The 27,048-nt window shown below is 44.2% G+C and overlaps 1 protein-coding gene across 2 annotated transcripts in view; it reads left to right on the top strand.

Annotated features, from left to right (window-relative positions):
- The first annotated feature begins 5,141 nt into the window (after positions 1-5,141).
- The window catches only part of LOC109896526 (SH3 domain and tetratricopeptide repeat-containing protein 2-like), a 34,123-nt gene continuing 12,216 nt past the window's right edge, over positions 5,142-27,048 (top strand). The window contains exons 1-10 of one of the 2 annotated variants that reach the window (XM_031797891.1): positions 5,142-5,432; positions 14,261-14,414; positions 16,305-16,403; positions 17,307-17,423; positions 19,179-19,306; positions 19,526-19,631; positions 19,993-20,136; positions 21,051-21,249; positions 22,038-22,111; positions 24,307-24,502. In XM_031797891.1, coding sequence (XP_031653751.1) covers positions 14,390-14,414; positions 16,305-16,403; positions 17,307-17,423; positions 19,179-19,306; positions 19,526-19,631; positions 19,993-20,136; positions 21,051-21,249; positions 22,038-22,111; positions 24,307-24,502 — 1,088 coding nt within the window. In that variant the 5' untranslated portion in view covers positions 5,142-5,432; positions 14,261-14,389. The remainder of the gene's footprint in view (positions 5,433-14,260; positions 14,415-16,304; positions 16,404-17,306; positions 17,424-19,178; positions 19,307-19,525; positions 19,632-19,992; positions 20,137-21,050; positions 21,250-22,037; positions 22,112-24,306; positions 24,503-27,048) is intronic. The other variant, XM_031797890.1, reaches the window with a different exon arrangement.

Raw genomic sequence — 27,048 nt, forward strand, 5'->3', positions numbered from 1 at the left:
CCCAACCAACCAACCAACCAACCAACCAACCAACACACACTGATACCCACCCTCCCTCCCACCCACCCAACCAACCAACCAACCAACCAACCAACCAACCAACCAACCAACCAACACACACTGATACCCACCCACCCTCCCACCCACCCAACCAACACACACTGATACCCACCCTCCCACCCACCCTCCCACCCACCCAACCAACACATACTGATACCCACCCACCCTCCCACCCACCCAACCAACCAACCAACACACACTGATACCCACCCTCCCACCCACCCTCCCACCCACCCAACCAACACACACTGATACCCACCCTCCCACCCACCCAACCAACCAACCAACCAACCAACCAACACACACTGATACCCACCCACCCACCCTCCCACCCACCCAACCAACACACACTGATACCCACCCTCCCTCCCACCCACCCAACCAACCAACCAACCAACCAACCAACACACACTGATACCCACCCTCCCACCCACCCAACCAACCAACCAACACACACTGATACCTACCCTACACAAACTGCTACTTACCCTACACATACTGCTACCTACCCCACACACACTGCTACCTATCCAAAACACACTGACACCCACTCTACACACACTCACACTGCTACCTACACCACACACACTGATACCTACCATACACACACTGCTACCTACCCCATACACACACTGATACCTACCCTAGACACACACTGATACCTACCCTACACACAATGATACGTACCATACACACACTGCTACCTTTCCTACACACACTGATACCTACCCTCATACACTGATACCTACCCTACACACACTGACACCCACCCCACACCCACACTGATACCTACCATACCCTACACACAGACACAGACACTGTTACCTACCCTACCCTAAACACATACACAGACACTGTTACCTACCCTACCATACACACAGACACAGACTCTGTTACCTACCCTACCCTACACACAGACACAGACACTGTTACCTACCCTACCCTAAACACAGACACACAGACACTGTTACCTACCCTACCCTAAACACAGACACAGCTACTGTTACCTACCCTACCCTACACACAGACACAGCCACTGTTACCTACCCCCACCCTACACACAGACACAGACACTGTTACCTACCCTACCCTACACACAGACACAGCCACTGTTACCTACCCTACCCTACACACAGACACAGACACTGTTACCTACCCTACCCTACACACAGACACAGCCACTGTTACCTACCCTACCCTACACACAGACACTGTTACCTCCGCTACCCTACACACAGACACAGACACTGTTACCTACCCTACCCTACACACATATACAGACACTTTTACCTACCCTACCCTAAACACAGAGACAGCCACTGTTACCTAACTTACCCTACACACAGACACAGACACAGGCACAGACGCAGACGCAGATGCAGACGCAGGCGCGGACGCAGACGCAGACGCAGTCGCGGGCGCAGGCACAGGCACAGGCGCAGAAGCAGACGCAGACGCAGACGCAGGCGCAGACGCAGGCACAGGCACAGGCGCAGTCGCAGTCGCGGGCACAGGCACCGTTACCTACCCTACTCTACACACATACACAGACACAGACACATACACTGTTACCTACCCTACCCTACCCTACACACAGACACAGACACAGAGTGGACTGTGTAGATTATCCTGAATTCTGTGGTCACATGTTCGGTGTGTTATTCTTTCTCATGGTGACTTTGTCAAGGCTCCCTGGGGCCAGGGATACACAATCAGGTCCAGAGTTTATATTTAACCAAGCAAGCAGGGGGGAAACACAGAGAAACACAGTCACTCACACACAACCAATAATACACAGTGGGTTTATAAAAACCCAGATAGTGAAAGAGTAAATGGTTAAGAAAGAGAGAGCGAGCGAGAGAGAGAGAGAGAGAGAGAGAGAGAGAGAGAGAGAGAGAGAGAGAGAGAGAGAGAGAGCGAGAGAGAGAGAGAGAGAGAGAGAGAGAGAGAGAGAGAGAGAGAGAGAGAGAGAGAGAGAGAAGAGAAAGAGACACCTTTGGAATGTGGCCTTATGACCTACACCAAGGCGCGACCAATTGAAGTTTTACTGGCTCAGTTCTGTTATACGTCCCAAATGGCACCCTATTGCCTTTATAGTGCACTATTTTTACCAGGGCCCACAGAGAATAGGGTGTCATTGCTTTTATGCTCTCTGTGACTAACATGTAAAACCTGACTGGTTGGATCAATGGCAGGAATGAGGAAGTGTCTGTAAATGTTGTTTGCTGTACCCACATTCATATATGTTTATGGCAACTTGGAAAGGAAAATATTGTTTGTGTATACCAGTACCTGTTGTAGCTATTGACCTGTAACACACTATCAACACTATAGAGGAGTTCAGAAGAGGGTGAGGGATATTCTGGAAAGACAGCGAGTAAGAGAGAAAGGGGAGACAGAGAGAGAGAGGAGGTAGGGAAAGAGGGAGAAAAAGAGAGAGAGAAAGAAAGAAAGCAAGAAAGAGAGAGAGAGAGAAAGAAAGAGAGAGAGAGAAAGAAAGAATGTGAGAAAGAGAGAAAGGGGAGACAGAGAGAGAGGAGGGAGGGAAAGAAAGAGAAAAAGAGAGAGAGAGAGAGAGACCCGTCCTGTTGGGGGAGGACGCAGAGAGCTGTGGGTTGGCAGCGCACTACATTGCTGCCTGCCATAAGATGAGGGACAGTGTCTGACAGACCAATCAACCTGCACATGTCCTCTACTGTATACTTATTGTTATTGTTCAATGTATGGTTATTTTGACACTTGGTTATTGTTGTTACTGTTGTCCCGGTGACAGCAGAACCTTTTGACCCCTGGTTATTGTTGTTACTGTTGTCCCGGTGACAGCAGAACCTTTTGACCCCTGGTTATTGTTGTTACTGTTGTCCCGGTGACAGCAGAACCTTTTGACCCCTGGTTATTGTTGTTACTGTTGTCCCGGTGACAGCAGAACCTTTTGACCCCTGGTTATTGTTGTTACTGTTGTCCCGGTGACAGCAGAACCTTTTGACCCCTGGTTATTGTTGTTACTGTTGTCCCGGTGACAGCAGAACCTTTTGACCCCTGGTTATTGTTGTTACTGTTGTCCCGGTGACAGCAGAACCTTTTGACCCCTGGTTATTGTTGTTACTGTTGTCCCGGTGACAGCAGAACCTTTGACCCCTGGTTATTGTTGTTACTGTTGTCCCGGTGACAGCAGAACCTTTTGACCCCTGGTTATTGTTGTTACTGTTGTCCCGGTGACAGCAGAACCTTTTGACCCCTGGTTATTGTTGTTACTGTTGTCCCGGTGACAGCAGAACCTTTTGACCCCTGGTTTTTGTTGTTACTGTTGTCCCGGTGACAGCAGAACCTTTTGACCCCTGGTTATTGTTGTTACTGTTGTCCCGGTGACAGCAGAACCTTTTGACCCCTGGTTATTGTTGTTACTGTTGTCCCGGTGACAGCAGAACCTTTTGACCCCTGGTTATTGTTGTTACTGTTGTCCCGGTGACAGCAGAACCTTTTGACCCCTGGTTATTGTTGTTACTGTTGTCCCGTTGACAGCAGAACCTTTTGACCCCTGGTTATTGTTGTTACTGTTGTCCCGGTGACAGCAGAACCTTTTGACCCCTGGTTATTGTTGTTACTGTTGTCCCGGTGACAGCAGAACCTTTTGACCCCTGGTTATTGTTGTTACTGTTGTCCCGGTGACAGCAGAACCTTTTGACCCCTGGTTATTGTTGTTACTGTTGTCCCGGTGACAGCAGAACCTTTTGACCCCTGGTTATTGTTGTTACTGTTGTCCCGGTGACAGCAGAACCTTTTGACCCCTGGTTATTGTTGTTACTGTTGTCCCGGTGACAGCAGAACCTTTTGACCCCTGGTTATTGTTGTTACTGTTGTCCCGGTGACAGCAGAACCTTTTGACCCCTGGTTATTGTTGTTACTGTTGTCCCGTTGACAGCAGAACCTTTTGACCCCTGGTTATTGTTGTTACTGTTGTCCCGGTGACAGCAGAACCTTTTGACCCCTGGTTATTGTTGTTACTGTTGTCCCGGTGACAGCAGAACCTTTTGACCCCTGGTTATTGTTGTTACTGTTGTCCCGGTGACAGCGGAACCTTTTGACCCCTGGTTATTGTTGTTACTGTTGTCCCGGTGACAATTTGATTCTCATTTTATTTATGTTTTATATTGTAAATATCCAAAATAAGCTTTGGCAATATGTACATTGTTACGTCATGCCAATAAAGGAAATTGAATTGCATTTAGAGAGAGAGAGAGAGAGAGAGAGAGAGAGAGAGAGACAGAGAGAGAGAGAGAGAGAGAGAGAGAGAGAGAGAGAGAAAGAATACGAGAAAGAGAGAGATAGAGAGGAGGAAAGAGAGAGAAAGAGAGAGAGAGAGAGAGAAAGAATACGAGAAAGAGAGAGATAGAGAGGAGGAAGAGAGAGAAAGAGAGAGAGAGAGAGAAAGAATACGAGAAAGAGAGATAGAGAGGAGGAAAGAGAGAGAAAGAGAGAGAGAGAGAGACAGACAGAGAGAGAGTTAAAACACTGTATATATATATAATATGACATTTGTAATGTCTTTATTGTTTTGAAACTTCTGTATGTGTAATGTTTACTGTTCATTTTTATTGTTTATTTCACTTTATATATTCACTTTATATATTATCTACCTCACTTGCTTTGGCAATGTTAACACATGTTTCCCATGCCAATAAGGCCCTTGAATTCAACGTCCAGAATTTTGATGACTTCAGACTCAACTTGATATAAAATAACTTGAGACTTGACTTGGTGCCTTAAGACTTTGTCTTGAGACTGATAACTTAAAATGATCTGTTCAGGTTTGTAACTCGGGTTGAGTACTCTCCATGCAGCCATAGACATCATGTGTTAAGACTCATCACTAGTTAACACAGCCACAATGTTAGAGTGATGACTGAACTCTGCCCATATCTACAATCTCTCTTTTTACATGTATTTTTTACTTTGTGACTGTGGAATCTGACTTAATGGTTGCTATCTAGTGGAAACCCTGTCCCATAGAAGTTAGTGGAGGGGGAGGAGTTTCAGTACTTCCTCAGTTGTCGGAGTTATGCTGCCCCTGACATACAGACATTATCTTCTCACAAACACACTCTCTTCTCACACACTGTCAGACACTCTCTTCTCACACACTGTCACACACTCTGTTCTCACACACTGTCAGACACTCTCACGGCTGTATTCATTACTGTCTGTTGCTCTTTCAAAACACAGGAACAGGGACAGGAGCAGAATGACTGGGCTTTAGCCTGGTGGAGGGGAGTAACTGGGGGTAAACAGACTGAGGACACACTGGGACTACTGTACCTCTTCCACCCTCATGACGAATGAAGTGACAGGAGAGAACAGACAGCAGGACAGAGGTGAGACACTCTCTTCTCTCTAACTGTCTGTATTCATTGAGTATGTTTGAGTCCCATTTTGTCTGGAACTTATGCTGTGTGTGTTAGTGCTCTCTCTCGCTCTCTCTCTCTCTCTCTCTCTCTCGCTCTCTCGCTCTCTCGCTCTCTCTCTCTCTCTCTCGCTCTCTCGCTCACTCTCTCTCAATTAAATTAGATTAGCTGTATCGGCATGATATATCAGTGTCTCTCTCTCTCTCTCTCTCTCTCTCTCTATATATATATATAGAGAGGCAATAAAAGAGATCAATGGATAATGTGTGATCGTTAGACTAGGATATGCAGAAGAGAAGTGTGTGTGTTTTTCTGTGTTAGCCACTCTACTACAGTGAGGGAATCTCCCAACAGTAGTTCAGCCACACAGGCGTGTGTTGTACTAGGCGGTTAGGCTAAACTTAGAGCCCCCTGTCTGTCTCATGTTACCCCTGTACCTCACTGACATCCATTTCACACACACTTACCCCACAGCCATCCAATTTCCTTATTTCCTGTGGCTACTTTGAATAATCTCACTTTTTTTTGATTACTACATGATTCCATATGTGTTATTTTATCATTTTGATATCTTCAATATCATTCTACTTTTGACTGGTACAGTAGGCTACATTAGAATCAGATGACTGGTACAGTAGGCTACATTAGAATCAGATGACTGGTACAGTAGGCTACATTAGAATCAGATGACTGGTACAGTAGGCTACATTAGAATCAGATGACTGATACAGTAGGCTACATTAGAATCAGATGACTGGTACAGTAGGCTACATTAGAATCAGATGACTGGTACAGTAGGCTACATTAGAATCAGATGACTGGTACAGTAGGCTACATTAGAATCAGATGATTGGTACAGTAGGCTACATTAGAATCAGATGACTGATACAGTAGGCTACATTAGAATCAGATGACTGGTACAGTAGGCTACATTAGAATCAGATGACTGATACAGTAGGCTACATTAGAATCAGATGACTGGTACAGTAGGCTACATTAGAATCAGATGACTGGTACAGTAGGCTACATTAGAATCAGATGACTGATACAGTAGGCTACATTAGAATCAGATGACTGGTACAGTAGGCTACATTAGAATCAGATGACTGGTACAGTAGGCTACATTAGAATCAGATGACTGATACAGTAGGCTACATTAGAATCAGATGACTGGTACAGTAGGCTACATTAGAATCAGATGACTGATACAGTAGGCTACATTAGAATCAGATGACTGGTACAGTAGGCTACATTAGAATCAGATGACTGGTACAGTAGGCTACATTAGAATCAGATGACTGGTACAGTAGGCTACATTAGAATCAGATGACTGATTTGTTCCATTAATATAACCAGTATGATCCAGTCTGTGATATGATGATGAAGATATTGATATATATTCTCTGTTAGACTGTTGCCCATGTCATTTCCACATGTTTGGCTCTTCTGATAGGATTTTTGATAGGGCTTCTGATAGGGCTTCTGATAGGATTTTTGATAGGGCTTCTGATAGGATTTTTGATAGGGCTTCTGATAGGACTTCTGATAGGATTTTTGATAAGACTTCTGATAGGATTTTTGATAGGACTTCTGATATGGCTTCTGATAGGGTTTTTGACCATATTGGGCTCTGGTCAAAAGTAGTGAACTAAATAGGGAATAGGGTTCCATTTGGGACTCATTCTGCTCTGTTAGATTTATATGTAATGTGTCTGTCAGTGTCTGGAAACAGTGCTGTTTCTCCTCTAAGAGGTTCTGACCCGACACGCCTTCAGGCTGTTTACAGCTGTCTGACACACAATAATCACTCCCATTCAATCAGGACACTGGGTTTCATCCCAAGTGGTACCTTATTCCCTATGAAGTGCACTTCTTTTGACCAAGGCCCATAAGGCTGTGGTGAAACGTAGTGCACTACAGAGGGATATAGGTTGCCATTTGGGACACACCCGTGGACCAGTGTAGTTTGTAGAGAAGTACCATCCTCATCCCCCTTTTCTTCACTTTAACATGAACAAAAAATGGATGACAGAGAGACGGAGAGAGAAGTGGAAATGAGGCCATTTGAGTTGGGTTTATAATGCATGTTTCTGTTAAAATAGAAAGCCTCAAAACATACTAGTGTGCTGTTGGAGCTAGGAACACAAGCATTTTGCTACACCCGCAATAACATCTGCTAAATATGTGTATGTGACCAATAACATTTGATTTGAACACCTGATTGTCTACTGAAACCATGAGAAGTAGCTCACCTAAGATCTGTTTGAATGTGAACCCAATGTGTGTCACGTTCTGACCTTAGTTCTTTTGTTATGTCTTTGTTTTAGTATGTTCAGGGCGTGAGTTGGGTGGGTTGTCTATGTTCCTTTTTCTATGTTTTGGGATTTCTGTGTTTGGCCTGGTATGGTTCTCAATCAGAGGCAGCTGTTTATCATTGTCCCTGATTGAGAACCATATTTAGGTAGCCTGGTTTCATTTTTGAGTTGTGCGTGATTATTTTCCGTGTCAGTGTTTGTTACCTCATGGGACCGTTTCGTTTGTTTCACTTTGTTATTTTGTATTTGTGTAGTTTTCAGTTTGTCTTATTAAAATGGACACTTACCACGCTGAAAATTGGTCCGACCTCTCTTACTCCTCATCAGAGGAAGACGACGAACGTTACAATGTGTTTTGATAGATACAGTAGAATGTGTTTTAAAACAGAGTGAAAGTACTCTGAAACACTACTGTGGCAGACATTTCAATTAATCTCAAGGTACACTCTGGTAATACGGGTGATTTTAACAGAGAGTTGTGAAAACACCTTTCTGGGGTTTCAGGAAATGTAAAAGTCAGCATCAAATTACAATAATATCTTTATACATTCATTTCAAATGACACATTTTATAAATGTATTGAGATTAATAGACAGAGCTGTCATAGTTGTCCAACTTTTCTGAAATATGTCTAAAGAGGACACTGGGAATGTAATACTTTCCCTAGGATAGGCAATAGCACTCACTCTTTACATAGCACTCACTATTACTACTCATTACTACCACTCATTACATAGCACTCACTATTACTACTCATTACTACCACTCATTACATAGCACTCATTACTACCACTCATTACCACCACTCATTACTACTACTCATTACATAGCACTCATTACTACCACTCATTACATAGCACTCACTATTACTACTCATTACTACCACTCATTACATAGCACTCACTATTACTACTCATTACTACAACTCATTACATAGCACTCACTATTACTACTCATTACATAGCACTCACTATTACTACTCATTACTACCACTCATTACATAGAACTCATTACTACCACTCTTTACATAGCACTCACTATTACTACTCATTACTACCACTCAATACATTGCACTCACTATTACTACTCATTACTACCACTCATTACTACCACTCACTATTACTACTCATTACTACCACTCATTACATAGCACTCACTATTACTACTCATTACTACCACTCATTACATAGCACTCACTATGACTACTCATTACTACCACTCATTACATAGCACTCACTATTACTACTCATTACTACCACTCATTACATAGCACTCACTATTACTACTCATTACTACCACTCATTACATAGCACTCATTACTACCACTCATTACATAGCACTAACTATTAATACTCATTACTACCACTCATTACATAGCACTCACTATTACTACTCATTACTACCACTCATTACATAGTACTCACTATTACTACTCTTGACATCACACTCACTATTACTACTCATTACTACCACTCATTACATAGCACTCACTATTACTACTCATTACTACCACTCATTACATAGCACTCACTATTACTACTCATTACTACCACTCATTACATAGCACTCATTACTACTCATTACTACCACTCATTACATAGCACTCACTATTACTACTCATTACATAGCACTCATTACTACTCATTACTACCACTCATTACATAGCACTCATTACTACTCATTACTACCACTCATTACATAGCACTCACTATTACTACTCATTACTACCACTCATTACATAGCACTCACTATTAGTACTCATTACTACCACTCATTACATAGCACTCATTACTACTCATTACTACCACTCATTACATAGCACTCACTATTACTACTCATTACTACCACTCATTACATAGCACTCACTATTACTACTCATTACATAGCACTCATTACATAGCACTCACTATTAGTACTCATTACTACCACTCATTACATAGCACTCACTATTAGTACTCATTACTACAACAGTTTAGGGTTGTAGTAATGTTTAGGGTTATGTAACATGTACAACATGGATTTGTACCTGGGTCTCCTGCTTGTTAAAACACTGACTCAGCCAGTCTTCAGTCTTAACTGTTGTGTTGAACCACTCTTATTACACTGAGCACATGGTGCCCTATTCAGACTTGAGATATACAGACTGAACATAGACTTGAGTCAATAAAATATGGACATTCTTTGACATAAGTCCATGTTAAGTCAACTGATCTCAGGTCTGAATAGGAAGTCCAGCTTTTTCTGTGTGGAATTCCACCATTATATCTTCAATGCTTTATTTACACTGATTAGAAACATGAGGACACAGAGAAGGAGTGAAGGTGGGACAAGCTGAAATTTGAACCCCTGACTTGTGGGACATTAAGATAGCAAATTAGTTTGGAATGTTACCCGCTCAACCTTATCTCCACGTGCAGAACTTGTGAATCCCATTTGTCTGAAGACAACCGTTTAGATTTTTTTATTTTTTTATTTTTTTATTTCACCTTTATTTAACCAGGTAGGCTAGTTGAGAACAAGTTCTCATTTGCAACTGCGACTTGGCCAAGATAAAGCATAGCAGTGTGAGCAGACAACACAGAGTTACACATGGAGTAAACAATTAACAAGTCAATAACACAGTAGAAAAAAAAGGGGAGTCTATATACATTGTGTGCAAAAGGCATGAGGAGGTAGGCGAATAATTACAATTATTCAGATGGTCATGTACAGGTAGAGATATTGGTGTGCAAAAGAGCAGAAAAGTAAATAAATAAAAACAGTATGGGGATGAGGTAGGTAAAAATGTGTTGGATATTTACCGATAGACTATGTACAGCTGCAGCGATCGGTTAGCTGCTCAGATAGCAGATGTTTGAAGTTGGTGAGGGAGATAAAAGTCTCCAACTTCAGCGATTTTTGCAATTCGTTCCAGTCACAGGCAGCAGGGAACTGGAATGAAAGGCGGCCAAATGAGGTGTTGCCTTTAGGGATGATCAGTGAGATACACCTGCTGGAGCGCGTGCTAAGGATGGGTGTTGCCATCGTGACCAGTGAACTGAGATAAGGCAGATGACCTGGAGCCAGTGGGTCTGGCGATGAATATGTAGCGAGGGCCAGCCGACTAGAGCATACAAGTCGCAGTGGTGGGTGGTATAAGGTGCTTTAGTGACAAAACGAATTGCACTGTGATAAACTGCATCCAGTTTGCTGAGTAGAGTGTTGGAAGCAATTTTGTAGATGACATCGCCGAAGTCGAGGATCGGTAGGATAGTCAGTTTTACTAGGGTAAGTTTGGCGGCGTGAGTGAAGGAGGCTTTGTTGCGGAATAGAAAGCCGACTCTTGATTTGATTTTCGATTGGAGATGTTTGATATGAGATTAAATACCGAAAGTGAACTTTAAAAATTGTGCTGCCGTACTGTGCGTTCGTGGCTGACTGCCCTATAGATCACTCTGTGGTCAAGTGTAAAAACAGGAGCGTTCGTGGCTGACTGCCCTATAGATCACTCTGTGGTCAAGTGTAAAAACAGGAGCGTTTGCGGGTGCCTCCCCTCTATATTGGTCCTTCATGAACTCAGACAGGTGAGACAGAAAAGGAATTCTCTTAACAAGAACATGTGGTTTTTTGCAGTGGTGTAAAGTACTTTAAAGTACTACTTGAGTTGATTTTGGGGTATCTGTACTTTACTTTAGTATGTATATTTTTGACAACTTTTACTTCACTACATTCCTAAAGAAAATATTGCGCTTTTTACCTCATACGGTGTCCCTGACAACCCAAAATACTCGATACATTTTGAATGGTTAGCCGCTAATTTCGGCCGCTAATGGCTGCTATGCTAATGGCTGCTATGCTAATGGTTGCTATGCTAATGGCTGCTATGCTAATGGCTGCTATGCTAATGGCTGCTATGCTAATAGTCCAAGGCAAGCATTCATTGATCAGTTTTCTTTTTGCTAGATGTAGTTTTGCGTTCGTTTTTTAAATGCAAATTAGGGCCTGCTTTTTAGTTACTACTGCTGGCTTGAGTTTATCAACACACCATATAAGAGCAGGGAATAAACAATAAGAGCAGGGAATAAACAATAAGAGGAGCAAATAAACAATAAGAGGAGGGAATAAACAATAAGAGGGGAGGGAATAAACAATAGGAGGAGGGAATAAACAATAAGAACAGGGAATAAACAATAAGAGGAGGGAATAAACAATAAGAGGAGGGAATAAACAATAAGAGCAGGGAATAAACAATAAGAGGAGCAAATAAACAATAAGAGGAGGGAATAAACAATAAGAGGAGGGAATAAACAATAAGAGGAGGGAATAAACAATAAGAGGAGGGAATAAACAATAAGAGGAGGGAATAAACAATAAGAGGAGGGAATAAACAATAAGAGGAGGGAATAAACAATAAGAGGAGGGAATAAACAATAAGAGGAGGGAATAAACAATAAGAACAGGGAATAAACAATAAGAACAGGGAATAAACAATAAGAGGAGGGAATAAACAATAAGAGGAGGGAATAAACAATAAGAGGAGGGAATAAACAATAAGAGGAGGGAATAAACAATAAGAACAGGGAATAAACAATAAGAGGAGGGAATAAACAATAAGAACAGGGAATAAACAATAAGAGGAGGGAATAAACCATAAGAGGAGGGAATAAACAATAAGAACAGGGAATAAACAATAAGAGGAGGGAATAAACAATAAGAGGAGGGAATAAACAATAAGAGCAGGGAATAAACAATAAGAGGAGGGAATAAACAATAAGAACAGGGAATAAACAATAAGAGGAGGGAATAAACAATAACAGGAGGGAATAAACAATAAGAACAGGGAATAAACAATAAGAACAGCGAATAAACAATAAGAGGAGGGAATAAACAATAAGAGGAGGGAATAAACAATAAGAGGAGGGAATAAACAATAAGAACAGGGAATAAACAAAAAGAACAGGGAATAAACAATAAGAGGAGGGAATAAACAATAAGAGGAGGGAATAAACAATAAGAGGAGGGAATAAACAATAAGAGGAGGGAATAAACAATAAGAGGAGGGAATAAACAATAAGAAGAGGGAATAAACAATAAGAGCAGGGAATAAACAATAAGAGGAGATAATAAACAATAAGAACAGGGAATAAACAATAAGAGGAGGGAATAAACAATAAGAACAGGGAATAAACAATAAGAGGAGGTAATAAACAATGAGAACAGGGAATAAACAATAAGAACAGCGAATAAACAATAAGAACAGGGAATCCCATTTAAAGCATTTGGAAAATCCAGAAGAAGGGATCTAATTCTGCACTTAACAGGACTCAAAACACCATAAAATGTTTTCAAACTGTTTGACAATGTTCCTGTTTCTGGCAAGGTGTTGCACAACTCTTGATTCAGTAGTGATACAACATGATGTTTCAATACTTACATTTTAGTCATTTAGTAGACACTCTTATCCAGAGAGACCTACAGTAAGGAGTCATTTAGCAGACACTCTTATCCAGAGAGACCTACAGTAAGGAGTCATTTAGCAGACACTCTTATCCAGCGAGACCTACAGTAAGGAGTCATTTAGCAGACACTCTTATCCAGAGAGACCTACAGTAAGGAGTCATTTAGTAGACACTCTTATCCAGAGAGACCTACAGTAAGGAGTCATTTAGCAGACACTCTTATCCAGAGAGACCTACAGTAAGGAGTCATTTAGTAGACACTCTTATCCAGAGAGACCTACAGTAAGGAGTCATTTAGCAGACACTCTTATCCCGAGAGACCTACAGTAAGGAGTCATTTAGCAGACACTCTTATCCCGAGAGACCTACAGTAAGGAATCATTTAGCAGACACTCTTATCCAGAGAGACCTACAGTAAGGAGTCACACGCAAACACACACACACACACACACACACACACACACACACACACACACACACACACACACACACACACACACACACACACACACACACACACACACACACTCACACACACACACACACTCAGTGACCATACACACACTCTCTCTCACTGACCAGCCCACACACACATGCCATCAGAAGAGAGTGTTTTGTGTTCATAGACTGGGCAGCAGCTAGACAGAGAGAGAGAGAGAGAGAGAGAGAGAGAGAGAGTGAGAGGGAGAGAGAGAGAGAGAGAGAATTGTAATAGAGAATAGACTGGGTGATAGAGATACAGGAAGAAGCTCTACAGAGATCGACAGAGCAAACATCCTACACTGGAGAGAGGGAGAGATAGCTCAGAACTAGAGAGAGTGAAAGTCAGTGCTGCCTCTGAGATAAATAGACAGAGCCAGACCGCCAGACTGCTAAACCGCCAGACAGTCAATCTGAAAGCCTAGTAGCTGAGAGCAGTTGGCATCATTGATTTCTAGGAGCTGTAAGCTGCCGGTACACATGGCGTGGTGCTGTTGCCCTCCTCTCCGGGCCTCCTCGTCCTCCTGCTGCTCTCCGCTCCTCAAACGCTGCCCTCTCTTCCCAGGTTGGTTCCACTTCACCCTGCCGTCTGTACCCACAGCCTGTAGCTGAGGCTAGTAGGTCACTGACATGAGAAGACAGAGAGCAGTAACTGTCTCGTTCAGACCTGCTGCTGTAGGCATATCTATAAGACATGGGTAACAGGCTATCCCATGAAGGTATAGTAGAGTACAGGGCATGGTGTGTCAGTGTGACCTTGTGTTAGGTGTGTGTACTGTAGTGGCAGTACTGTCAGTCACATTGTTACTAAACTGTGCAGCTTGTTGTGTTCTGTGTCTCAGTGCATGAGGCCATAGTGCTCGTAGCTGTCTTGAGATCAGGGTGGCTGGTGAGGTCATAGTGCTCGTAGCTGTCTTGAGATCAGGGTGGCTGGTGAGGTCATAGTGCTAGTAGCTGTCTTGAGATCAGGGTGGCTGGTGAGGTCATAGTGCTAGTAGCTGTCTTGAGATCAGGGTGGCTGGTGAGGTCATAGTGCTAGTAGCTGTCTTGAAATCAGGGTGGCTGGTGAGGTCATAGTGCTAGTAGCTGTCTTGAGATCAGGGTGGCTGGTGAGGTCATAGTGCTAGTAGCTGTCTTGAGATCAGGGTGGCTGGTGAGGCCATATAGTGCTAGTAGCTGTCTTGAGATCAGGGTGGCTGGTGAGGTCATAGTGCTAGTAGCTGTCTTGAGATCAGGGTGGCTGGTGAGGTCATAGTGCTAGTAGCTGTCTTGAGATCAGGGTGGCTGGTGAGGTCATAGTGCTAGTAGCTGTCTTGAGATCAGGGTGGCTGGTGAGGCCATAGTGCTAGTAGCTGTCTTGAGATCAGGGTGGCTGGTGAGGTCAAAGTGCTAGTAGCTGTCTTGAGATCAGGGTGGCTGGTGAGGTCATAGTGCTAGTAGCTGTCTTGAGATCGGGGTGGCTGGTGAGGTCATAGTGCTAGTAGCTGTCTTGAGATCAGGGTGGCTGGTGAGACCATAGTGCTAGTAGCTGTCTTGAGATCAGGGTGGCTGGTGAGGTCATAGTGCTAGTAGCGCTAGTAGCTGTCTTGAGATCAGGGTGGCTGGTGAGGCCATAGTGCTAGTAGCGCTAGTAGTTGTCTTGAGATCAGGGTGGCTTGTGAGGCCATAGTGCTAGTAGCGCTAGTAGCTGTCTTGAGATCAGGGTGGCTGGTGAGGCCATAGTGCTAGTAGCGCTAGTAGCTGTCTTGAGATCAGGGTGGCTGGTGAGGCCATAGTGCTAGTAGCGCTAGTAGCTGTCTTGAGATCAGGGTGGCTGGTGAGGTCATAGTGCTAGGGCAAAAACAAACATTTGCACCCCTTGTGGTCCCCAGGGCCATTATTAAGAAATGCTGTTTTACGATATCTGATGGCTATCTGCTTTTCTGGTAAAGACGATGCATGTCTGTTCACTGCTTGCTGTTTGGGCCCACATGTGATTTGTTTGTGATACAGCAACATTTTCAACACAATCTTCTTTCAGGACTAGTAACTGTCTCCTTCCCCTCATTTGAGAATTGATGGAGATATAGGGAAGAATCCACTTTAGACCATTGACATGCACCCCTTGATGGTGTTTACTACTTCGTGTTACACTAATCTCCTCCCCCGACATTTACTGAAGGGTGTGTCCCACTAATATCATTCCTCCCTCCTAGACATTTACTGAAGGGTGTGTCCCACTAATATCATTCCTCCCTCCCAGACATTTACTGATGGGTGTGTCCCACTAATATCATTCCTCCCTCCAAGACATTTTCTGATGGGTGTGTCCCACTAATATCATTCCTCTCTCCAAGACATTCACTGATGTGTGTTACACTAATTTCCTTCCCCATTCCCAGACATTGGGCACGTTCCTCTGCCCAGGCATTGCCGTCGCATGTCAGATCTTACACATGCCTGGATAGACATTTTATTCATTAGCTAACCACTTCATATATTATAAGAATCTGGTGCCCGGCGGCAAAGTTGATGACATGACACAACCATTAGTTGATGCATGCAACGTCTGATCAGGGGAACGCGACATTATACTGATGTGTGTAACACTAATCTCCCCCCTCTCCCAGACATCTCCCCTGCTGAGCTGGATGCACTATGGAGAGAACCACCGTACACGCTAGCGGGAACCAATGAGCACTTCCCAGGAAATGATGTTATGAATCCAGGTAACTACAGTAAAAGCCTTAAAGCGTTCGATGACACAAAACATCCAGCTGATTCTATCCCAATTAAGTCCTGCATGAGTTATATTGCCCAGACACATGTTGAGTTTGAATTCTTCTGGATGTGTACTGTAGCAAACAATGAAACATTGTATGACACAATAGCCTCAACAGTCCCAGGTTGAGGAAGAGTTGGGGACATCCTCTCTGTACAATGTGACAACAACATGTTAAGTCAGCCCAGCCGCTCATGAAGCCTTTTTCATTGTTTTTATGTGTTTCTGTGTGTGTGTGTGTGTGTGTGTTTCTGTGTGTGTGTGTGTGTGTGTGTTTCTGTGTGTGTGTGTTTATGTGTGTGTGTGTGTGTGGGTGTGTGTGTGTGTGTGTGTGTGTTTGTGTGCACATCACAAAGCCCTGTCAGGACAGCTAAAGCAGGTCGTTATGTAATAATAGACCATCTGGGAGAGGCAGTACGTTAATAGATGGGTGGGCTTTGATAGGCTCTTTATGTTCTGTTGATGTTCTGGAGGAAACAGACTAATCACTGTTGAAATCCTCATCAGCTGGACCACAGAATACACTGTACACCAGCAGTTAAGTAACTTTTAGGGTGAATGATTCCTCATACAGTAACAGAGACAAACCTCCAATTGGGTCACTTTGTCTGGTTACCAGTCAGGTTTGCGTTCCAGAAGGATATACGATGAAGCATTGTGCTCTCCATTCCCTCTTGACAGTTGTCACAAAGCCAGGTTGCTCGATGATCTTGCACTTGCTTACAGAGCCCATGTAGCTGACACAAAAGTTTATTTTAAAATCAACCCCCCGGAACAGCTGTCTCACCCGTTCCTTCCTGAGGGTTCCACTGACCTGACCTCTGTTTCCTGTCTTCTCCACGGGTGGAAGGGCCGGGGGTGGAGTCTGGGGGCGGGGAGGCGGAGCCGGACAGTTACTGGAAGAGGAAGGAGGAGTTCACCAGAGGAAGCACCGTATCACTGGCCGTGGGTGAGAGGTTCTCCTCAGGTAATGTTCTGCTCTCAGATGCTCTGTACGGATGTGTTCCAAATGGTACCCTAATACCTATAGGTGCACTTTGACCCAAACGGTGCTATTTGGGACAGCCAGGGTGTTTCTCTCTCTATTCCTGCCTTGGATGTGCTAACTGCTAACATAGCGGTGTTAACAGCTGCTGGTCATGGTTGTTTGGTGTGATGCTTATTGTGGATCTGTTTGTGTTGATGCTGTCATTACATCTCTATTGTAACCTGTCTGTATTCTATACAGTCGTCTATATAATCACTGTATCATTCATGTTGTCTGTATGTACAGTATGTCAACATCCTGTAAGAAAACAGACTTTATTGTTAACGTTACAGTAGACACAGCTACTGAGCTACTCTACGGTTCTCTGTGTCATTCCTCCAGGAGGTTCCAGTGTAGCTCTCCCCCAAATGGATCTAATGTTAAAGGGTCCCTTTAAAACTCTAAGAGTCACTCCAGGCTGTAATAGATCTGTTATTCCTAGTCCAACACTGAGACACTCAGCAGCTGCTGTGTAATATGACCTCACTGAGCATGACTATAATACACTCACTGAGCATGACTATAATACACTCACTGAGCATGACTATAATACACTCACTGAGCATGACTCTAATACACTCACTGAGCATGACTATAATACACTCACTGAGCATGACTATAATACACTCACTGAGCATGACTATAATACACTCACTGAGCATGACTATAATACACTCACTGAGCATGACTATAATACACTCACTGAGCATGACTCTACAATACACTCACTGAGCATGACTATAATACACTCACTGAGCATGACTATAATACACTCACTGAGCATGACTATAATACACTCACTGAGCATGACTATAATACACTCACTGAGCATGACTATAATACACTCACTGAGCATGACTATAATACACTCACTGAGCATGACTACAATACACTCACTGAGCATGACTATAATACACTCACTGAGCATGACTATAATACACTCACTGAGCATGACTATAATACACTCACTGAGCATGACTATAATACACTCACTGAGCATGACTATAATACACTCACTGAGCATGACTATAATACACTCACTGAGCATGACTATAATACACTCACTGAGCATGACTATAATACACTCACTGAGCATGACTATAATAAACTCACTGAGCATGACTATAATACACTCACTGAGCATGACTATAATACACTCACTGAGCATGACTATAATACACTCACTGAGCATGACTATAATACACTCACTGAGCATGACTATAATACACTCACTGAGCATGACTATAATACACTCACTGAGCATGACTATAATACACTCACTGAGCATGACTCTAATACACTCACTGAGCATGACTATAATACACTCACTGAGCATGACTCTACAATACACTCACTGAGCATGACTATAATATACTCACTGAGCATGACTCTACAATACACTTTCTGAGCATGACACTACAATACACTTTCTGGGCATGGCTCTATAATGCACTCACTGAGCCTAGCTCTACAATACACTCACTGAGCATGACTATAATACACTCACCGAGCATGACTCTACAATACACTTTCTGAGCATGGCTCTGTAACACACTCGGAAAAGTTACTCCTAAAAGTTTTAACTCTGCATGTTGATGTCTGCATTACAATATCACAGTATCAGTCAATACTCCCACCGGTGATCTCGAGAGTGACAGTGTGTACCTGTGCTTGTGTGCGTGCTTTTTTGTGTAGACGTGGTGCTGGTGTTCAGCGGTCGGCGGCGCTCGGGTGTAATACCTGACACTGAACTACAGGAGGCGCTCCGTACCAGACTCAGGGTCGTCGAGAGCAACAGTCAGGATGTCATCCAGCTCTTCAAGGTTAGTCACAAGTCATAGGTCAGGGGTTAGAGGTTAGAGGTCAAGGCATGCCAAAACAGATGACCCTGCCTAGACCAGTGGTGGGGTTGCAACCGTTGTCCTGCGAAAAGTTGCTTCTCCCTGATGTTGATGCTAGTGGTCGGTAGAGGATAAAGGTGACCTTCTCTGCATCCTCGCTGTTTCTTCAACAATGTCTATGGTTCTTCTGCCTCCCTACAGGACCTGTCTGCCCGTCTGCTGTCTGTCCACGCTGAGAAGGACAGCTTTGTCATCACCTTCAAGACTGTGGAGGAGATGTGGAAGTTCTCTACCTACCTGGCTCTAGGTATGCGGTACTATCCTAGTCTACCTGACCTGGATGAAACTCTCATTAACAGTCTGATGGCTGATTATTACATCCAGTCTGGTTAGAAGTTGCAAATAGGCGCAGAACCAGGATCAGCATCCCCTCACCCAATCCTAACCTAAACCATCAGCCTGGAAGAACCAGGATCAGATTCCCCTCACCCAATCCTAACCTAAATCATCAGCCTGGAAGAACCAGACCTTACATCAGGATGTAGGGACAACTTCCTCTTACTTTGTTGTGTGTCCAGGCTATGGGGCTCGGTGAACCTGACGGACACCATGTGCCATGTTATAAACACCTTATGACATGTTATGAACATATGTCTCTGTATGTCCAGGCTATGTGGCGCGGTGCCTGGAGAATTTCCTGTGTGACCAGTCATTCTGGCTGGACACTGAGCTGCTGAGGGACCTGGAGATCACTGTGACTGTAGACGAGGAACACCTGGCAACACTCTACCTGGGACTGCTGCTGCAGGAGGGTGAACAAACACCTTATGAACACCTTATGAACTCTTTATGAACACCTTATGAACATCTTATGAACTCTTTATGAACACCTTATGACCATATTAAGAACAGCACCTGGCCACACTACCTGGGACTGCTGCTGCAGAAGGGTAGGGATGGTTACCTTATGAACTCCTTGTGACAGGTTATGAAGGCCATTTTAACATCATATGAACTCTTTATAGACATCTTATGAACAGTTTACAAATGACTAATGGACAAGTTATGAAGACCTCTACGAACTCCTTATGGACAGCTTGTATTCTCTACTTTCTTGACCCTCATCATCAACAGCAGTTTATATCACACTCTCCTCACAGCAGAACAGAATCAACAAAGTTGTTCCACTTCAAAACATGTTGTTCCAAATACCTAGAAATGAAATGCAACTAAACCTAAACTGACTCCATGTTCTGAAATGTCCAGAGATGAATGTTTAACGTAATGTAATTTTAGAGAGCTATTGCACTACAATGCATTTACATTGTCCACTGTCTGAGTAGGCATCATGTTTTACAAGGAAGTACTCTTCTCCCTAACGCCTGAGAGGAGTCAATAGCCAGTGAAATGAAGAAGTGCCTGTGTTGAGAATGGATTTTTAATGGATTATGTGAAGGAGGACAGAGATTCAGTTCAGTCAAATGTTCATTCTTTACAGAAATTTGCATCCCCCGGTGTGAGTGTGTGTTTGTGTGTGTCTGTTGTTCTCTGCATCCCCCGGTGTGAGTGTGTGTTTGTGTGTGTCTGTTGTTCTCTGCATCCCCCGGTGTGAGTGTGTGTTTGTGTGTGTCTGTTGTTCTCTGCATCCCCCGGTGTGAGTGTGTGTTTGTGTGTGTCTGTTGTCCTCTGCGTGTCATTCAACTGTAGTTATCTCTCTCTCCCCCAGGGTCGTTCTTTGCCAAGGCGCTGGTGAGCAGTGGCGAGCACAGTGATGAGGAGGAGGAGCTGTGTTTCAGATGTAATGACTTGCTGATGGTTAGAGACACGGGGCAGGACAGTCACTGGGAGGGCACCCTTCTCTCCACTGGAAAACACGGACTAGTGCCTGTCAACAACATGCAACCGCTGCCATACCCCTTCTTCCAGTGAGTTACCTAGTCTCTACCCCCTAAGCCATACCCCTTCTACCAGTGAGTTACCTAGTCTCTACCCCCTAACCCATACCCCTTCTACCAGTGAGTTACCTAGTCTCTACTCCCTAACCCATACCCCTTCTACCAGTGAGTTATCTAGTCTCTACCCCCTAACCCATACCGTTTCTACCAGTGAGTTACCTAGTCTCTACCCCCTAACCCATACCCCTTCTACCAGTGAGTTATCTAGTCTCTACCCCCTAACCCATACCCCTTCTACCAGTGAGTTATCTAGTCTCTACCCCCTAACCCATACCGTTTCTACCAGTGAGTTACCTAGTCTTTACCCCCTAACTCATACCCCTTCTACCAGTGAGTTACCTAGTCTCTACCCCCTAACCCATACCCCTTCTACCAGTGAGTTATCTAGTCTCTACCCCCTAACCCATACCCCTTCTACCAATGAGTTATCTAGTCTCTACCCCCTAACTCATCCCCGCTACTACCAGTGAGTTACCTAGTCTCTACCCCCTAACCCATACCCCTTCTACCAGTGAGTTGACTAGTATCTACCCCCTAACCCATACCCCTTCTACCAGTGAGTTATCTAGTCTCTACCCCCTAACCCATACCCCTTCTACCATCATATGCTGTATGTACACCTTATAATATGACACAGTGACCTACTCAATCACACTATAGAATATCAACCTCTATCCCTGCATTTCCTCTCACCTCTTATTTTGTAGGGAAATATGGCAGCATTTTGTGCCAAGCTAATGTGTTTCCTGTTTGTGTAGGTGGTTCCTGAGGAAGTACCCTGGCTGTGCCGGATGCTCCCCATCAGAGAGAGGACAGTTTGACCACCCTATAGGTTAGGCCCTAAATCTAAGCCTTCAGATAGAGGACAGTTTGACTACCCTACAGGTGAGGTCATAATTCTAAGCTGTCGGAGAGAGGACAGTTTGACTACGCTATAGGTGAGGTCTTAACCCTAAGCCTTCAGAGAGAGGACAGTTTGACTACCCTATAGGTGAGGTCTTAACCCTAACACTAAGTCTTCAGAGAGAGGACAGTTTGACTACCCTACAGGTGAGGTCTTAACCCTAACATTAAGCCTGCAGAGAGAGGACAGTTTGACTACCCTATAGATGAGGTCCTAACCCTAAGCCTTCAGAGAGAGGACAGTTTGACTACCCTATAGATGAGGTCCTAACCCTAAGTCTTCAGAGAGAGGACAGTTTGACTACCCTATAGATTAGGTCTTACCTCTAACACTAAGCCTTCAGAGAGAGGACAGTTTGACTACCCTATAAATGAGGTCCTAACCCTAAGCCTTCAGAGAGAGGACAGTTTGACTACCCTATAGATTAGGTCTTACCTCTAACACTAAGCCTTCAGATAGAGGACAGTTTGACTACCCTACAGGTGAGGTCTTAACCCTAACACTATGCCTTCAGATAGAGGACAGTTTGACTACCCTACAGGTGAGGTCTTAACCCTAACATTAAGCCTGCAGAGAGAGGACAGTTTGACTACCCTATAGATGAGGTCCTAACCCTAAGCCTTCAGAGAGAGGACAGTTTGACTACCCTATAGATGAGGTCCTAACCCTAAGTCTTCAGAGAGAGGACAGTTTGACTACCCTATAGATTAGGTCTTACCTCTAACACTAAGCCTTCAGAGAGAGGACAGTTTGACTACCCTATAAATGAGGTCCTAACCCTAAGCCTTCAGAGAGAGGACAGTTTGACTACCCTATAGATTAGGTCTTACCTCTAACACTAAGCCTTCAGATAGAGGACAGTTTGACTACCCTACAGGTGAGGTCTTAACCCTAACACTATGCCTTCAGATAGAGGACAGTTTGACTACCCTACAGGTGAGGTCTTAACCCTAACACTATAATTCTAAGCTGTCGGAGAGAGGACAGTTTGACTACGCTATAGGTGAGGTCTTAACCCTAAGCCTTCAGAGAGAGGACAGTTTGACTACCCTATAGGTGAGGTCTTAACCCTAACACTAAGCCTTCAGAGAGAGGACAGTTTGACTACCCTATAGATGAGGTCCTAACCCTAAGCCTTCAGAGAGAGGACAGTTTGACTACCCTACAGGTGAGGTCTTAACCCTAACACTAAGCCTTCAGATAGAGGACAGTTTGCCTACCCAATAGATGAGGTCCTAACCCTAAGCCTTCAGAGAGAGGACAGTTTGACTACCCTATAGATGAGGTCCTAACCCTAAGTCTTCAGAGAGAGGACAGTTTGACTACCCTATAGATGAGGTCTTAACCCTAAGCCTTCAGAGAGAGGACAGTTTGACTACCCTATAAATGAGGTCCTAACCCTAAGCCTTCAGAGAGAGGACAGTTTGACTACCCTATAGATGAGGTCTTAACCCTAAGCCTTCAGAGAGAGGACAGTTTGACTACCCTATAGATTAGGTCTTACCTCTAACACTAAGCCTTCAGATAGAGGACAGTTTGACTACCCTACAGGTGAGGTCTTAACCCTAACACTATGCCTTCAGATAGAGGACAGTTTGACTACCCTATAGATGAGGTCCTAACACTAACACTAAGCCTTCAGAGAGAGGACAGTTTGACTACCCTATAGATGAGGTCCTAACACTAACACTAAGCCTTCAGATAGAGGACAGTTTGACTACCCTATAGGTGAGGTCTTAACCCTAAGCCTTCAGAGAGAGTACAGTTTAACTACCCTGTAGGTGAGGTCCTAACCCTAAGCCTTCAGAGAGAGGACAGTTTGACTACCCTATAGACGAGGTCTTAACCCTACGCCTTCAGAGAGAGGACAGTTTGACTACCCTACAGGTGAGGTCTTACCTCTAACACTAAGCCTTCAGAGAGAGGACAGTTTGACCACCCTACAGGTGAGGTTTTAACCCTAACACTTAGCCTTCAGATAGAGGACAGTTTAACCATCCTACAGTTGAGAGCAGGAACCTTCTACCTACGAGAAGGTAGGCATTGCCTCATGCCATGGCTAGTGCTCAGTATAAATACTAGGCATTTCCTCCAACCCCTTCTCCTCTCCCTTCTCCCTGCAGTAACTGGTTCCTGTGAGGCTGTAGTGGACCATAACCCAGTAGGATGTGATGAGCTCCAGCTGAGTCGAGGTGACCTGATTGAGATACAGGGAATGCTACTCCGAGGTCTGGACCTGTTCATAGGAACACACTGCTCTACAGGAAACACAGGCTTCGTACACAAGGCTCACGTGAAGCCACTCAACGCCAAACCACTGTAAGACCAGTACATTTACATTTTTACATTTGAGCCATTTAGCAGACTATCTTATCTAAAGAGGGGGGGGGGGGGGGGTACTCTTTGAAGAGGTAGGGTTTCAGGTGCTTTCAGAAGATGGACAGGGACTCTGCTCTCCAAGAGACCAGAAGGGAGAGCTCGGGTTGGGGTGTAGGGTTTGAGCATAGCCTGAAGGTTGTGAGGGGCAGTTCCTCTTGCTGTTCTGTAGGTAAGAACCACGGTCATGTAGTGGATACGAGCTTCGACAGGAAGCCAGTGGAGTGTGAGGAGGAGTGGGGTGACATGGGAGAACTTGGGAAGGTTGAAAACCAGGCGGGCTGCAGCGTTCTGGATACGTTTCAGAGGTTTGATGGCACTGTAAGAGCTGTACATAACATCATAACATCATTACAATACCAAACCACTGTGAGGCCTATACATAACATCATTACATCATTACAATACCAAACCACTGTGAGGACTATACATAACATCATAACATCATTACAATACCAAACCACTGTGAGGACTATACATAACATTATTACATCATTACAATACCAAACCACTGTGAGGACTATACATAACATCATTACATCATTACAATACCAAACCACTGTGAGGGCTATACATAACATCATTACATCATTACAATACCAAACCACTGTGAGGGCTATCTATACATAACATCATTACAATACCAAACCACTGTGAGGACTATACATAACATCATTACATCATTACAATACCAAACCACTGTGAGGGCTATACATAACATCATTACATCATTACAATACCAAACCACTGTGAGGGCTATACATAACATCCATCATTACAATACCAAACCACTGTGAGGACTATACATAACATCATTACATCATTACAATACCAAACCACTGTGAGGGCTATACATAACATCATTACATCATTACAATACCAAACCACTGTGAGGGCTATCTATACATAACATCATTACAATACCAAACCACTGTGAGGACTATACATAACATCATTACATCATTACAATACCAAACCACTGTGAGGGCTATACATAACATCATTACATCATTACAATACCAAACCACTGTGAGGGCTATACATAACATCCATCATTACAATACCAAACCACTGTGAGGACTATACATAACATCATTACATCATTACAATACCAAACCACTGTGAGGGCTATACATAACATCATTACATCATTACAATACCAAACCACTGTGAGGGCTATAATTATTATTCACTTATACTGACTTTGTTGTGAACAGTTATTGTGAACACAAATAGGAGTTTGTTCCACAATAATGTGCTCACAAGTTCTTTGTGCACAATCTAATTACCTCAATTTGTATTTTCTTTCAAAACATGTTTTTATTCACCCATCAACTCTTCTCAGTCTTCTAGGAACAGTTAGGACCACAGACAATGTGTCATGTTTTCTGTTCACATTTACATGGTCTATCTGTTTATCTGTTGTCAATAGTAGAGGCTTCAGGTGGAGGGATGGAGGGATGGAGGTGTAAAGAGATGGAGGGATGGAGGTGTAAAGAGATCGAGGGATGGAGGGATGGAGGGATAGAGGTGTAAAGAGATGGGCTGCGATGGAGGGATGGAGGGATGGAGGGATAGAGGGATGGAGGTGTAAAGAGATGGGCTGCAATGGAGGGATGGAGGGATGGAGGGATGGAGGGATGGAGGTGTAAAGAGATGGGCTGCGATGGAGGGATGGAGACATGGAGGTGTAAAGAGATGGAGGGATGGAGGGATGGAGGGATGGAGGGATGGAGGTGTAAAGAGATGGGCTGCAATGGAGGGATGGAGGGATGGAGGGATAGAGGGATGGAGGTGTAAAGAGATGGGCTGCAATGGAGGGATGGAGGGATGGAGGGATGGAGGGATGGAGGTGTAAAGAGATGGGCTGCGATGGAGGGATGGAGACATGGAGGTGTAAAGAGATGGAGGGATGGAGGGATGGAGGGATGGAGGGATGGAGGGATGGAGGGATAGAGGGATGGAGGTGTAAAGAGATGGGCTGCGATGGAGGGATGGAGGGATGGAGGGATAGAGGGATGGAGGTGTAAAGAGATGGGCTGCGATGGAGGGATGGAGGGATGGAGGGATGGAGGGATAGAGGGATGGAGGTGTAAAGAGATGGGCTGCGATGGAGGGATGGAGGGATGGAGGGATGGAGGGATGGAGGTGTAAAGAGATGGGCTGCGATGGAGGGATGGAGGGATGGAGGTGTAAAGAGATGGGCTGCGATGGAGGGATGGAGGGTTGGAGGTGTAAAGAGATTGCTGGGATGGAGGTGTAAAGAGATGGGCTGCGATGGAGGGATGGAGGGATGGAGGTGTAAAGAGATGGAGGGATGGAGGGATGGAGGTGTAAAGAGATGGGCTGCGATGGAGGGATGGAGGGATGGAGGGATGGAGGGATGGAGGTGTAAAGAGATGGGCTGCGATGGAGGGATGGAGGGATGGAGGTGTAAAGAGATGGGCTGCGATGGAGGGATGGAGGGATGGTTGGATAGAGGGATGGAG

This window comes from Oncorhynchus kisutch, linkage group LG19 (assembly GCF_002021735.2).
Source record: "Oncorhynchus kisutch isolate 150728-3 linkage group LG19, Okis_V2, whole genome shotgun sequence".
In the NCBI taxonomy this organism is placed as follows: domain Eukaryota; kingdom Metazoa; phylum Chordata; class Actinopteri; order Salmoniformes; family Salmonidae; genus Oncorhynchus; species Oncorhynchus kisutch.